Source organism: Ochotona princeps, chromosome 4 (genome assembly GCF_030435755.1).
Source record: "Ochotona princeps isolate mOchPri1 chromosome 4, mOchPri1.hap1, whole genome shotgun sequence".
NCBI lineage: Eukaryota > Metazoa > Chordata > Mammalia > Lagomorpha > Ochotonidae > Ochotona > Ochotona princeps.
This window is the reverse complement of record NC_080835.1, coordinates 7049117-7065716: the sequence shown is the minus strand read 5'-3', so window position 1 is coordinate 7065716 and position 16600 is coordinate 7049117. Positions and strand designations below refer to the sequence as shown.

The following is a 16600-nucleotide window of genomic DNA, read 5'->3' as shown; positions in this document are numbered from 1 at the left end:
CATTGAAGGGGTGGCCATGATGAATACAGAGTAAGTATCCATAGTAACATGAAGATGCTGTTGTTTGCCAAAGGAGGAATAATGTGTCATATTCATCTGGCACAGAGCATTAGCCTTAAGGCCATGAAGATTGATTCCCTACATGTTGTAAGAATCCTAGAAGACACAAATGAATCTCTTTTCAGAAAAGGACAGACCTCTAGGCACGCATATATTAACCCATCCAATTGAAACAGGTTGACTCAAGTCTCATGAAGCCCAGGATTAGATTCATTCAGAGAAGTGCTTTGTGTAGCATCTTGTTAACAACTGTAGATCCCTTTGCCAAAATGTTTTTTTTTTTTTTTTGCAATCTTTACATAGTTAATTAGGGTAAAAAAGGTTCAAGGGCTAAAGGAAAGCGGGTAAGACTATTATTTCCATGTTGTTTCTTTCATGTTTAAAGGGAGATATTAAGGGAGAAGGCCCAACCAATTTCCCACCCTCCCCAGGTCCCGGATGTAGGGCATGCTCCGAGGTTCTTGCTCAAGTGGTTCTGATAGCTCACCAGTTATGAATTGTTCCCTTTGCCAAATTGTTGCATCTGTGCCTCAATTTTCAAACTAACAGCTGCCTAAACTTAATAAAATTAGGAGAAACTCTAATCTCTGCTCTTATGTAGGTGTGAGAAGGGGCCTGCTGTGGAGAAAGTGGAGTCAAGGTTTACACAGTGTTAGTGAACTTGAGGAAAGGAAACATTGTCTCCTCTGAACTTCTCTCCATAAAACAACTGTGCTTCCTCTTGAAGACAAGCCCTTCAGCCTCAATGGCCTTTGATGAGCTCCTGGATCAAGCTGGAACTCTGGGAAGATTCCAGATCCTTCAGATTGCTTTCTTTTCTGTTGCTAACATGATAGCATTCCCTCATGTTCTGCTGGAGAACTTCATTGCAGCCACCCCTGAGCATCGCTGCTGGGTCCCCCTGCTTGACAATCGCACTGTCTCCCACAATGACACTGGGATCCTCAGCCAGGATGATCTCCTGAGAGTCTCCATCCCCCTGGACTCAAACCTGAAGCCAGAGAAGTGTCATCGCTTCATCCATCCCCAGTGGCAGCTCCTTCACCTGAATGCGACCCTCTCCAACATTAGTGAGTCAGACACAGAGCCCTGTGTGGATGGCTGGGTATATGACCAAAGCTCCTTCCTCTCCACCATTGTGACAGAGGTAAGAATCCTCTTGTGAACCTCCTTAGAGAAGTGATCTGAACTGAACATATTTTAATATAGATCTCTCTATAGTGATGTGATAAGAACTGAAAGTGTTGGAGTGAAAGCTAAAAGTGGACTGGGACTTTTCTTACCCACTGTATCTTCAGAAGGGTGGTGTAATAACCATTGCTTTAGCAGTTAGATATTGAACATCTGTACCACAATATCATCATAGGTGTTTGATCATATTTTTGAGTTTGTTGAATTGAGTAAACTATACATAACCTACCACCACATCTCATCATTAGTGATGATAACTGTTACAAGTGACTGAGGTAACACTAGGCACATATTACTCTAAGTCGGTGGCATTCGGTGCTTACTTCAAAACTGACACGCAGCAAGTGATTCAAAACCGCTGGGCATAGGATCAGGGCATCACTGTTGTTGAATCTCTTCAGCTGACTCAAAATGGAATCAGTGACAAAGACCAACTGATAGATGGGTAAATGCTCAGTACAATGGCACTCCAGAAATGAATGAAAATCAAGCCACAACGAGGTATCACCTCTGTCTCAAAAAAAGTATAGCAATGGCTACCTGTAAGTAGATGAAGCAGAGCTCTTCTGAGTTCTCTTCTCAGAACTCTTTTCTTGCTGAGAACGTAAATCAGTACAGCTACTCCAGAAAGCAACACAGACATTGGAAAGCTAGGTAATGGACTGCCATAAACCTACTAAACTCATCATTGAGTATTCACCCAAATGATGTCGAGTGATTCCATGATTCCTTTTCCATCATGGTTATTGCTGTTCACAGTAGCCAAGATGTAAAATCAACAAAGGTTGTTATCAGCACATGAATTCATGATGAAAATATGTGAACCCATCTTCGTATTTCAATGAGTTAAAACAGTTTTCTGGAAAGATGAAATCCTGAATGAGCATCAGCTTCTCTCCTGTCTGAATTACTTCCCTGTTCATCCACTTGGGATGTTCCTGCTAATATACCATGTCCTAGAATCCTGGCATATGGGGGTCTCCAGTGAATCTCCAACTCATGGCTTTGAACTGTACCAGTCCAAGATGTAGTGGGCCATTTATGGAGTGACCAGTGGATGGATACTCTTTTTCTGTGTGTATCTGTCTCCCTAACTCTATAACTTGCCTTTCAAAGGCAAAATAAATTAATATTTTTTAGAAAAGAAAATGTTACGTACACAATAGAATTCCATTCAGTTATTTGAAAAGATTGAAATCCTACCATTAGTATCAAAATGAGTGGAACTGACGGACGTCAAGTTAATTGGAAGAAAACACAGGAAACCCATTTTTTTAAAAAAATAAATATTAGGTCTTTACTGCAAAATTAATTTAAAAATTATTATTCCTTCAGTATCCAGCAAAGTATTTCACAGGGCCAGAGCCCCCTTTCATCATATAAAAAATAAGCCTCAAATGAACATAAAATGAACATGCTTGCTACATACTGGGAGAGATGGGGGAGACAGAGGAAGCGAACTTTGATTTTAGCAAAATAGGAGAAAGTTGCATTGGGTAATGGATAATGGAAAATATCTATGGAATTTACAATAGTGGAATCTGAGTGTGGGCTCTTTTTGAACACTTTGTATAATTCTAATGTGTAATTTATATAAATTATTCTAAAGTCAAAAATTAGAAAAGAAAAGCTAAGAATATTAACAGTATAAATTATAGTGATTTTCCAAGGTGCTGACAGTAACACAGTAAGGATTTTGTGATATTAGAGAAAAAAGACTACAGACACATGGCAGCAGATTACCTGAATGGCTTGGGGGTGAGTGAGGCAGTCACGTGGCAAAGGCTGAGTAGGTTCAGTAGTTCTGGAGTGTGGGCAGCCCGAGGAGAGTGACGGCAGGTGAAGCTGGAGAGAGAGCAGCCCCATAGCAGGAAACTATGTGTGTCATATGTAAGGGTTTGTCATCAGGTTTAACAAAAGGGCTTAAACTCTGCTAAACTTCTGCTGGGTTGCTTTCCTCTTCCAGTGGGACCTGGTGTGTGATTATCAATCCCAAAAATCGGTGGTCCAAACCCTCTTTATGAGTGGGTCGCTGCTGGGAAGCCTGATACTTGGCCGTCTTTCAGACAGGTAAGTGTCATCTCTCTTTCATTTGGCCTGTTGATCACATGCTGCACACACTGATTTTAGAAATCCTTGATAAACTCATGTGGTGTACTTTAATTTATGCTGCATACTCTCTTTTTCTGATTTTAGGAGGCTACAACCAAATAAGAGTGCTTTTGTATGTGGCCTGAATAATGTAATTTGTTGTTATGGATCTTTTGTTCTGTGCATAGACTTGAAAAAAGCATCTGGGTTGATTCCATATCTTTGCTATTGTGAATTGACCTGCAATAAACATAGATGTACTAATCTCTGTAGTATGCTGATAAAATTTTGTTTTGATAAATTCCCAAGCCTGGCATGCGTAGGTCATATTGTAGACTTATTTTCAAATCTCTGAGATTTTATCAGCCTATCACCCCAGCCTTGCTAACTTTCCTTATGTGTTGGTTTTTGGATGATAGCCATTTGAACTTATGTGAAGTGAATTCTTGTTGTGTTTTAAGTTGCATTTCCCTGATGACTAGTGATTCTGAGCACCATTTCATATGTCTGTTAGTCATTTGCATTTCAATACTCTTAGCTGAATTCTTAACTGAAATGTTTGACTTATTTTATTATCTTGTGCTCCTTATAAATTCTAGATATTAATCATCTATCAGATACATATATACCTTCCATTATGTTTTTCAAAGATTTATTAATTTTCATTTGAAAGACAGGTTTTACCGACAGAAAAGGAGAGATGCAGAAAGTCTTCCACCTGCTGATTCACACCCCAATAGCCACAATGGCCAGAGCTGAGCTGACCCAAAGGGAAGACCTAGGAGCTTTTTCTGGGTCCCCACATGGTTTTAGGGACCCAAGACCTAGGGTGATTCTCTGCTGTTTTCCCCAAGAGGAAGAGTTGGAGTTTTGAGATCAGCAGCCCTGTTGGGGAAGGGGGTCCCCAAAGAAACTTTAGAGAGATGACCCATGACCTGACTCCTGTATGTACCATCCAATGTAGGGTCTGGCTCAGTTTGTCACCCTCATTAGCCTCCACATACACTTGTGGTTGCAACTGCTGGGTCAGTTCAGACCCTAATCATACCTCATATTCAAACCAGTGGATTTTGTGCCTAGCCCAATCCAGCCCACCACACACTCAGCCTTCATATGCACCAGTGGCAACTGTGATCCTCAATTAACCCCACCAGCCCACTCCCAGCCTCAGCTCCTGCATATGCCAGTATGTGTAGCCAACGGGTGCAGTCTGTCTGCATCTTAGTTCACTTTTCTACACATCAGTGGGTGTTGTAGTCTAGCTGAGCTTTACCAAGCCCACTATCTAACCCACATTTATGCTGCAGGTACTATCACTTGCCCAGCCAAGCCCACCACTAGTTCTGATTCTCTTGCTCACTGGTGGGAGTTATAGCCCATCAGAGGTGTGGCTACCATTTCCCTACAAGGTCCACTCCCAATTGTGGATCTTGCACTGTCCAGGTGGTTCTGCAGTCTAGCCTGACAGGACTTGCCCCCCATCCCAGCACTTGCCAGCTGATGTTGCAGCAAAGCCTGAGCAGCCTGCACTTACTCTGGTTCATGTATTCACCAAGTAGATATGGTCACTTAGCCTAGCCTGACTCTTCCACTAACTCAGGACACATTCAGGTTAACAACCTTTTTTTTTTAATATACTATTTTTTAATTGGTTACATTGCATTATGTGACACAGTTTAATAGGCAGTGGGATTCCCCCCACCCCTCCCCAAACCCCCAGCCACCCCCCCCCATGGTGGACTCCTCCACCCTGTTGCGTTACCACAGTTCAAATTCAGCTGAGATTCTTTCATTGGAAGCATCTACCAGGCATAAAGTCCAGCATCATATTGTCCAGATAAGTTCATCATTTCCTTGGGGAGACCATCTCTGATCTGAAGGTAGAGCTGGCAGAGTGTTTTTGACATTTCAAAGGATCTGAATTGCTGCCATTCTCACCACTCCAAGCACAATGCGGTCTCTGGAGAATCCACTGATTGACATAGTCCATCATAGAGTCTCCATTTGCCCAGCACTTACATTGCCAACACATAGCTGAGGTGGTTGTTCGAACTGCTCTGTCCTCTGTCAACTGATGATTAGTGTTCTGAGTCTGAAAGCTTGACTGGGGAAATCCCCATAGAGCCTTTCTCCGAGATGTTCCCGGACCAAACTCCTGTATGTTCCGGCAAGAACCGGGCCCGTCACAGTCCATTGCCCCGGTCAGCTGGTGGTTGCAGTTGCTGGGCTGGTTCTTTCTTCAGCCCCACCTTCCACTGGAACCAATGGATATCCACAGTCCAGACAGACTCTACCCAATGGGGGCTGCCGTCCAGTTGGAGCGACCCACAATAACCCCACCAGACGTGCCCCCTGCCCTGGTTTGCCAATATGTATGTCCAGTCTATCCCACATCCCCTTCTGCTCTCATACATGTCAATGGGCATGATTTTATGATACAGTTCTATAGGTTTTGGGATTTCCCTTACTCCCTTCCTAAAAGTTCATCCCCTCCACTGATTTCCTTTATGTTAACATAGTAGTATAGTTCTTCAAAAACAATAATAATAATAAATCCATCATTGTGGGCATGGACAATGACAGAGAATCCAGCATCCTATTGTCAAGATAAAGTTAACATTTTCTTTGGGAATCCATCTTTGATCTGGATGTACAGATGCATATTGCATTGTATCCTCACATCTGGATATGATAATCTCCCTTATATAGTTACTATACATCCCTTTAGATGAAAAGCCATAATACAAAATCAACAACAGGAAGAAAAACAGAAATTTACAGTATAACGAAGTTAACCAACTTGCTACTGAATGACTAATACGTAACTGAAGCCGTAATGAGGGATATCAAAACCTTCTTGAAGAAATGGTATGACTTATGAGTCATTGAAGAATTTAATGAGAAAAAAACTGCTTTGAGGGAATGAAAATAAAAGCAAAAACATCAAAGTCCATGAGATATAGTTTCTGTTGCTCTTTGTTGGTGCAATACGTCACCTGTAGGCAACAGATAGATGGGTTTGTATTTTAATCCAGTTACTAATTTGTGACATTGGATTGATGAGTTTAAGCCATTGACATTCAGGATTAATATAAATAGGTGATATTTTGGCCCTGTCATTTTAGGGTTGTTCATTGTTTGATTTAGTCTTCTGTTGGTATTTTACTGGGATGATCTTCACATTTGCCTTTGGTTTTGGAGAGTGCCATTACCTTTTTATGATTATAGTAATATTTAGCAGTTTATAGTATTCAAGATAGATTTTACAAAACTTCGTGCATTTTAGGATAATCAAAATAGATTTATAATTCTAACAAGACATATATTAACAGTTGAGGAATAGAACAGTGTTAGGCAGATGCACAGAGAAATCTCCAATATCTTAGCTAGTGAGGAATAACTGAACTCTACGTCCTACCAAGCGAGTTCTAGGAAAAGCCAAGTTGGGAGCCTGACTGGTAAGGTACAGGTTGAGCAGTTATAAGTCTGCTGAATTTTTCCTGTTCAAATCTTTCTATATTAGTCTCTCTCTGTCTATCTGAGCTAATTTGGGGGCTCTTGAGTGACCCTGATGGTCATTGCCAGAGAAGATGGGGAGCCAAAGTTGAAGCTAAGTAAGGACTGGAGAAAGCTCCTCTCCTGAGTGCAGAAGGAAATTTGCAATTTTTCTATCTCCAAGAACCTCCTGGGCTCCTGTCTGTTGTTCCAGTGTCATCAGACCCTATGAAGAGGGTTCTGGGATGCTTCAATCCCATGTGGGAGATCTGATAGAAACTGGCTGACCTCAGAATTCTTAGCCTATGAGGGCATTCAAATTCTCTGTGATCTCCTTGGCAGTTGGGATATGGTCCTTTGTGCCCATACTGACAATCCTTGGTGATGTAACCGCTGCTTCTGTGGCAAAAGCACTTGGGAGGTTTCCAGAGGTCTCTGGGACTAGGATATAGACCTTCTCTTACCCTCTTGTTTCATTCTGGGGTTCCCTTCTGCTCTTTGCATATGACCTCCTATTAAGAGGCTGTCAGGATCACTATCTTGGGTCCTCCCTCCTGTATGTCTCTGTATTTTTGCTAATGTCTAATGTGGTTTAGAATCTGTCATCTATAAGTCACCTGTTATAATCTTTTAAAATTATGCATAACATCATCCTCTCACACTCTAGAAAGGTGGAAGATTTCTCTGCCCTCTTGACCTATCATGGAGTAAAAAGTATATTAAAAGCATATCAGGTTTTTTCAGTTCTTTGATGTAGTTCCTCTGGGGATTCCATCTTCCCCAGGGACAGTGTTGTATTCGAGGTGGTTATTGCATCTCTGGTGCAGAAGAGCCATAGGTTTTTTAGGGGAAAGCCTCAGAAAGTCCAGAGATAAGAACATAATCTTTGCATGAATTATTGGTGTTCCAGATACCAGTCAGTTATTTTATCTGTAAGGTCCTATCTGAGCATGTAGAAAAGTGTTCATCATCAGGAATATTAAAGTCTCCTTGAGGCCAGTTTTAAAAACTAGGTGTTAAAAGATCAATTTTAACACAGTTATCATATGCAGTCCATTTCTCATTGATTATTGATTTATAGGTTACATAACAATATCTTTTTTAAGATTTATTTATTTTATTACAAAGTCAGATATACAGAAAGGAGGAGAAAAAGAGAGGAAGATCTTCTGTCCAATGATTCACTCCCCAAGTGACTGCAACGACCGGTGCTGCGCCGATTAAAAGCCAGGAACCTGGAACCTCTTCCGGGTCTCCCACGCGGGTGCAGGGCCCCAAAGCTTTGGGCCATCCTCGACGCTTTCCCAGGCCACAAGCAGGGAGCTGGATGGGAACCGGAGCTGCTGGGATTAGAGCCGGCACCTATATGGGATCCTGGGTGTTCAAAGTAAGGAGTTTAGCCGCTAGGCCACGCTGCCGGGCCCTACATAACAATCTTATTGTGTGTGGTACAGATTGAGAGTGTGATAGCATTATAATTCACAGGTACTATTTTTAGGTTTGATATAATTTTATCTTATATTAAGAAAACATGTGATATCTGATCTTTTATGATTGGTTCACTTCCCTAAGCATAATAGTTTCCAGTTGGGCCCATTTGGCCATGAAGAAATGCATTTCATTTTTAAAATAGCTGTGTAGTATTCCATAGAGTAGATGAAACATAGTTGCCTTATCCAGTCATCTGTTGATGGACATTTCAATTGCTTCCATGATTTTGCAATTATTGATTGTACTGCTATGAACATAGGTGTGCTTGTTGGTTTCTCATGTAACAGATGTTTTGGATATATTCCTAGAAATGCTATTGCTGGGTCATATGGTGTGCAGATTTTCAGTAGTTGGAGTGTTCTCCATACTGACTTCCATAGAGGCTGCACTAGTCTGCAGTCCCACTAACACTGTTGTTTGGTTCCCTTTTCTCTGCGTCCTTGCCAGCAAGTGTGGTTGGCGGTTTTCCGTATGTGGGCCATTCTTACTGGTGTTAGGTGATACCACAGTGATTTTTTATTTGGATTTCCCCTATTACCAGGGCGCTTGAGATTTTTATATATGGTTTGTTTACCATTTGGATTGGTTCCTTTGTAAAGTGCCCATTTTCCGAGCCCATTTCTTGAGTGGTTTATTTGTTTTGGTATTTTGGTTGGTCTGGAGATCTTTGTATGTTCTCAAGATTAGCTGCTTATCTCCTTTGTAGTGCGCAATGATCTTCTCCCATTCTGTGGTTGTTTTTTTACTTTGTTGATTGTTTCTTTTGCGGTTCAGAAGTTTCTTAGTTTGATGTAGTAGCATTTGTTTATTTTGGTCTTAATCACTATTGCTTTTGGTGATATTTTTAGGAAGTCAGGGCCTACACCTAAATTTTGCAGAGTGTTTCCAACATTTTCTTCCAAAAGTTTGAGGGTTTCTGGATGTAGAGTTAGGTCTTTTATCCATTTAGATTTGATTTTTGTATATGGTGAAAGGTGTGGGTCTAGCTTCTTGTTTCTGCACGCTGTCAACCAATTGTCCCAACAGCATTTATTGAAGAGACCTTCCATTTTTCCTGGATTGTTGTCTGTTTTCTTACCAAACGTTATTTGGCTGTACCTGTGTGGGTTCCCTTATGCTGCTTCTATCCATCTCTGTTGATCTTCCTCTTTGTCTTTGTACCAATACCAGACTGTATTAGTAACCACCACCCTATAATATGTCCAGAAGTCTGGGATTGTGATCCCCCCACCAGAGTCCTATTCTTCAGGATGGTTCTAGCTATTCATGATTTTTTGTGTTTCCAGATGAACCTTTGTATCATTTTTTCCAGCTCTATGAAGAATGCTCTTGGTAGTTTGATTGAAATTACATTGAATGTGTATATTGATTTTTGGTAATATGGACATTTTGATTACGATTTTGCCCATTCAGGAACATGGTATATTTCTCCACTTTTTGAAGTCTTCTTCTATCTCTTTTTTAGTTTTTTTGTAGTTTTCTTCATAGAGGTCTTCTACATTTTTACTTAGGTTTATTCCCAAATATTTCATTTTCTTTTCTCTGTTATTTTGAACAGTACCATGCTGGTTAGTTCTTTTTCCATCTTGGGGCTGTTTGCATACACTATGGCTGTTGGGTTTTGCTGATTAATTTTGTACCCTGCCACTCTACCAAAGTCTCGTATAAGTTCTAGCAGGCTCTTGATTGAGTCTCACGGTTCTTCTATGTATAGGATCATGTCATCTGCGAATAATGATAACTTGACTCCTTTGTTTCCCGTTTGGATTCCTTTGATTTTTTTTCCTTGTCTTATAGCTTTTGCAAGTACTTCCAGTACTATATTGAGTAGCAGCAGTGATCGTGGACATCCTTGCCTTGTTCCAGATCGCAGCGGGAGATCTGGAATTTCAATTTTTCTCCATTCAGTATGATGTTGGCATTGGGTTTTTCATATATTGCTTTGATTATGTTGTGAATTGTTCCTTCTAGGCCTACCTCATTTACCATTTTTAGCATGAAGTGGTTGAATTTTGTCAAAAGCTTTTTGTACATCTATTGAGACTATCATATGATTTTTGTTCTTCAGTTTTTGGATGTGGTGAATTACATTTATGGATTTACAAATGTTGAACCATCCCTGCATGGCCAGGATGAATCCTACTTGATACAGATGAATGATCTGTCTAATGTACTTTGGAATTTTATTGGATAGGATTTTGTTCAAGATTATCAGGGGTATCAGTCTGTAATTTTCCTTCTCTGTTATTTCTCTATCCAGTTTTCAAAAAAGGTGATATTGGCTTCATAGAATGAGTTTGGAAGGGTTGCTTCCTTTCTTGCATCTCTGTAATTTTCCTGGTCTTTTGGTCTTTTGGGGGGAAGCACTGGCTCCTTCATCTGATTCATTTCTTTTCCTGTTACCTCTCCCCATGCCTGTGTGTTGTCTTGTCGCCTTGTGGTATAGATTTCAGATGCATTTTGGGAGCTTTTCTGCGGCACTTTTGGCTGATTAGTGTCCTGGGAGTTACTAGGATAAAGTTCCTCACGTTGTGACCCTCTTAGTAGGTGAAAGTGAGAATTTTTTTATTTGTATATTTATTTATTTATTATATTTTTTCAAATTTAGGTGTCAGTTGTGGAAATGTTCTTCTAGCCCTCGTATCCACTTGTCTTCTAGCCCAATAGTCCTCCTGTCTGCTGTTGCCACCTTTTGGGTGGCCAGAGTTATTGCTCTCCTTGATCAGGGTCTGGGAAGCAGGTTTTGTAACTTCAGCCTGTCCCTCCTGCCAGCTAGAAGAGCGTGGGGCGGTAGGGCGCGGGACCCACTCACTCACTTTTCCACATTCTCGCGGTTCTGCGAGCCAGGAGGACCTCTGTCCTGGGAGGTTTTGGATCTCCTTTTTGTGTGGTTCCTGCGACCTGCAGAATGAGGCAGGTATGGGAGCCTTCAGGTGCGGGAGGATTTCAATCCTTAGGCTCTCCTGGAACCTTTGTTTCACTCTCCGGGTGCCCTCTCGCCAATGGCGCTCACTGCTCCGGTAGGGTCTCCCAGTTCTGTGCCTGCTGCTGTCTCCTCAGTCTGCCTCCCTTAGCCTGTGTTTTGCCCCTAGGTTCCTCTTGCCTCTCTCCTCCTGCTGTGTGCAGGCGCCCTTGGGGTTTTGCCTGTGTCAGTGACTCATCAAATTTCACTCGAGTCTCTGTTTACCCTGGTTGGAGTCCATCTTCACCCTCTCGGTTTGCAGTTGCAGTTCGCCTTTTTTCGTGTCTATTTCACGGTTGTGTGACACTTGCCTCAGTCCTGGTAACACCCAGGCATTTCCCACAGCTTTCCCCGTGATTCTCCTCTTCTTGCCCTCTCTCTACTGAATCCCATCACCTTCTTTCAGCACCATCAGTTACTTCAGCCTACCGTAGTCAGCTATCTTGTCCCTTTGCAGGTTAACAGCTTTGTAAACTGACACAGCCTGGTCTGCCCCAGTCCCAAATTTCATGCTCACTCAATGAGCAATGGCCCAGCAAATGAGTCCCTCTCCCCACTGGACTTGTCCCTTGCATGGCATCATACATGTGCTTGTTGGTGGTGCACCACAGTCTGGCATAGCCCACCTCATCTTGGCATCTGCTGGCAAATGGTGCATCCTGGTTCAGCCAGACATACCCTGATCCAGTCTGACCCCACCTCAAGCTCATGCTGGCATTTGCTACAGTCTAGCTCAACCCAACCAGCACCCAAGTCCTGGCCCTAATGTGAAATGTCTGGTATTGGCAGCCCAGCTCAGCATGTCCTGCATCAGCTCCTGTTTGTCACTTTTGCCAGTGGGTGCTATGAACTGGTCCAGCTCGCCCTGCCGACATGACCCACACATATGCAGTTGATACCTAGCCTGGTCTGGGCTGCTCCCAGCCTTGATTTTTCCACTCACCTGCAGGGATTGCATCCTGACAAAGGAACTGTCCACATTCCTCTATCAGGTCACCTGCCCATGGAAGATCTCATGTGCACCAGTCAGTGAGTCCTCAGCCCAGCCTGATTGGCCTACCTCCTGTCCTGGCATGTACAGCAGCCTTGCATGTACAGCAGACACACATTCAGGGTCTAATCAATGGTGCTATAGCCCAGCCCTGTTTTGTCCACCCTCAGACCCAGCTGTCTTGTGGTTCAACATGTGCTGAAACATATCCCAGCCTGTCCTACATCCACCGTGGCTCTCAGGAGCACCAGTAGGTGCTGGAGGTTAGTCAAGTCTGGCACACCCCAGGCACAGTGCACACTCATACTGAGACATGCCGCAGCCATGTCCAGCCCAGTTTATCACCTCCATTCTGGTTCTTGTGCTCTGCAGTGGGAACTACAACCTACCCAGGATGTCCCCTTAGCTCTCTGTCCAGGCCTGCCTCCAGGCACAGATGCTGCCAGAGGTTGCTCCAATCCATCCTCTATCTTGACCTTTGTCACTACATGTTGCAGCCCTACTTTTATGCAAACTGGTAGGTGTGATAGCTTAGCCTAGCATGGACCACACCCCATCCTGGCTATTGTATATGCCAGTGTGTTATGATTTGGCCCAACCTTGCCTGGCCCACCTGCTGATCCGGGCAAACACACCTGCCAACAAGTGAAGCAGCCTTTCTGGCTTGAATAGCAGCCAGCCCTAACTCATTTTTTGGCAGCAGCAGTTGCAGCTCACCAGGGGAGTTTTGGAAGTTCCCCCACCAGGGCCAATCCAACACCCAGGTTTTGTCACTGAGTGCTAGGCCTTTACTTGGTGTAGTCTGCCCACTCTGTCTTGGCCTTTGTGTGTGCTGGTATATGTTGTCCCTGGTATACCCTACACCCAGTTCTTGGGTGCACCTATGAATATTGCAGCCTGAAACAGCCTGGCCTGTTCCAAACCAACTAGGTTGGTTCCATGGTGATGTCTAGGTTGGCCCTTTCCCACCCCCGGTCCTTGAGGATACCAGAGGGTATTGTTGCCTCACTGTGGTGAACCTACTTATTGCCCACAGATTGTACCCTGCGATCTGGTTCTCTCATGTGCTGGTTAGTGTCATAACCCAGCCTAACGTGGTCAACTTCCTGTTCCAAAACTCACCAGTGGTTATTGTGGTCTAACCAAGTAACTCCTGCAGTGTTCACTTTTGAGTACTTTGGTGGACTGTGGTAGATGTTAACCAACCCAACTGAGGTTTCATACATTGCCGGAGTCCAGCTCCAGCAGAGAGTTCGGAGCTCGGGAAGGGTGCGTGGCGTCGGCGATAAAGAAAGACACAGACACTGACACTTGGTGCGTTCTTGCTATATGCTTTATTCTCAAGAAGAAGCTGTCCTTTTTATTTACTTAGACACATCACTAGCCTCTGCACAAACGTTTGATTTTTTATCTTTAACTTTAGAACTAAGACAGCATACACAGATGTCCAATTAATTTTTACTTCATGGTCAACCAGGTGCTCTTAAAGATAATTCTGTAAGTTACTATAATCAGTTTCTTTAAAGTAAACCATTATTCATTTTTCAGAAGTAGCCATTAGGTGACAGCCAGAACTCCAAGGCCGAGGCACAGATGGTTACCTACTAATCAGTAAAACATTCCTACCTACTACATTTTATTTTCACAACTTATCTATCACATAATGGGAAAGATACATCAAAAGAAAAGAACATAAGGATCTAAGGCAAAAGTTTCAAACATTAAATCCCCCTACAACTGCAAACCCTACAACCCCATAGACAATTAAACAATAATCAAAAGTATATCTCTGTGATGTTAGTAAAATTGCCCTATATTTCCTCTAGTTAAAAAAAATTATAAAAACGGCTAAAACAGCTGCATTTTCTATGCTCTAAAAGTTGCAAGGACAGGCTAACCTTTAAGGTCACAGTAACTATATATTTTTTGCCATAGCAGTTTCCACTCATACTCCCATCAATTCTGTTAGTTTGTAAAATTCTATTAAGCCATTTCCCAGAAGGCATGCTATATGTCTGGGCCAGATTTCAGGACAATGGGTAGGTACACAACAAGGTGTCCAGAAATGGCATGGGTTTAATTGTACTTCTGTGCGCGGTTAAAGGCCCACTCACCAAGACATTATCAGTAACATTAACTCTCAAGCTCATATTACTTGCCAAAGCCATCTCACAGGGGCAAACAATGCCTCAATAGATTACAGGATTCTTAGTGGGGTGCTTGAGTGTCTATGCAAAAGGGTGGTGAGACTGCATCAAGGTGGTCAGAGAGAAATCCGCCGGGCCCTGCCAAACAGCTGGAAGCTCCCCCGGGCCCTGCCAAGCAGGGGAGCTGTTCTCTTCACACCTTCGTGCCATCTACACCTACTGCACGATCCCCTGCAATACATGGGTGGGTGCGTTGCTCTGACTGAGAAAGTTCCTCCAACTTCCCTCTTCAAAATCACTCAGTCTCAGTTACCCTGCTTATTTTCCAGTATAGTGGCCTTGTAAGTGGAAGCCCCCCAGAAGTCATTTCTCACCTGTAATGTACTCCCACAGTGGTGTCTCATCTGCCATATCCCATGCCTTGCTTTTCCAGGCAATCCATACCCTCATATCCAAGAGCACATGGCCTCATCAGCCTGGCCCTCTTGTGGGGTGGCATGTTGTGCAAGAGTCCTCCCAACACACCCTGAATTCCAGCACATGCACAAATCTACGTAGTGGCTGCCCAGCACATGTGCTAGCCTGGGATCCTACTCCTCTACTTATCCTGGATTCAAGGAGTTACCCGGGTCCCCAAGGCAGTGGTACCTTGCTAGCCTGGTGCCCCAATATGTGTACAAGTTCCCAAGCCAGGTTCATCTGCACACAATGCCAGCATGCTATCTGGGATCCCACTTCCAGATGACATCCCCACACACTTTTTCTTCCCTCCAGCATTCCCTGCCTCCCACCCTCCTGGACCTAAACATATGCAGAAGCTTGCAGGCCTGCTCTGCTTTCTTATCCCTGGCACAGGTATCATGGCTGCTAGAAGCAAGCTGCCCTTGCTGGTGGCAGAAGGAAAAAGAAGCCCCACATATTTTCTTGGTTATGCTGAGATTTGTCCTTTCTATACCCAACTTGTCTGAGCTTTTTATAATCACAAATGGATGATGTAACTTGTCAAATGATAATACGATTATTATTCTTCAATCTGCTAATGTGACATATCACATCTGGTGGTTTGTGTGTGATGAGTCATTCTTGTATTACAGAGATAAATCGCTCTTGTCCGGATGGCTGATAATTTTGATGTCTTCTTGAATTCTATTAGCCAATATTTTGTTGAGAATTTTTGCATCTATGTTCATCAGGAATATCATTCTATAGTTCTTGTTCTATGCTGTGTCATTTTTTTGGTATTGCAATTAAGATAATGTTGATCACATGAATGGTGTTTGGAAGAGTCAATTCCTTTTCAATTATTTGAATGGTTTAAGAAAAATTGGAACCGATGTGGTAAAATTCAGTAGGGAAACCATCGACACACAGTCTTTGTCCTATTGGTACTGTCTTTAGTACTGATTCAATTGCACTTCAATGTCTTTGTGCCCCAATTTTGGTATGTATGATGATTCTGTCTATTTCTGTGGTATTCCTTGTAGCATCTCCTTTGCATCTCTGGTCTTTGTAATTTGGGCCTTTTATTTTTTGATCAACTGAGACAAAGGTTTAGCAATTTTATTTTTTTCAAAACACCAGCTCTTCCTTTGACTGATCTTTTGTATAATTTTTAAGTGCCATTCTATTTGTTTCTTTTTGAAACAAATACTTCTATTTAAAGGCAGATTTTTAAAGAGAGGAGAGGCAAAGCGGGATTGTATTTTATCGGTGTCTCCCGTCCCGCGGAAGAAATCACCCGACACTGGAGATTGTTCAAGGTGCTTTATTGAGAGCCTCTGTCGATTCCGTTAAAACAGTTACGCAGAAGCCCCTCCCCTCCCCCAAAGCCCCTGACTTATCTGTCAATCCTATCCAATCAGCTTACACACCCGAGGCATGTGGTAAAGGGCCAATCACAGGGCAGTTCTAAGGCTCCAAGAGGCAGTAGGGTCCAGGCATCATCTTAGGGCAGGGCATTGTCAGTGCCCCCAACAGTATTTTCCCCCAAATAGCGGTAATGCCCAGAGCTGAGGTAATTCCAACCTGGGAGCAGCTGGGAGTAAGGAGCGTCTTCCCAGCCTCTCATGTGGGTGTAGGAACGTAGGCCTTAGCCATCATGCACTGATATCGCGGACTATAATTGGATAGCTAGATCAGAAGTGAATCATCTGGGACATGAACCAGTATCTA

General features: G+C 42.9%; 1 protein-coding gene across 1 annotated transcript in view; it reads left to right on the top strand.

The window, feature by feature from the left end:
* The first annotated feature begins 805 nt into the window (after nt 1–805).
* The window catches only part of LOC101517935 (steroid transmembrane transporter SLC22A24-like), a 36848-nt gene continuing 21053 nt past the window's right edge, over nt 806–16600 (top strand). The window contains exons 1-2 of the mRNA XM_058662236.1: nt 806–1207; nt 3218–3321. Of these exons, the coding sequence (XP_058518219.1) occupies nt 806–1207; nt 3218–3321 (506 nt within the window). The remainder of the gene's footprint in view (nt 1208–3217; nt 3322–16600) is intronic.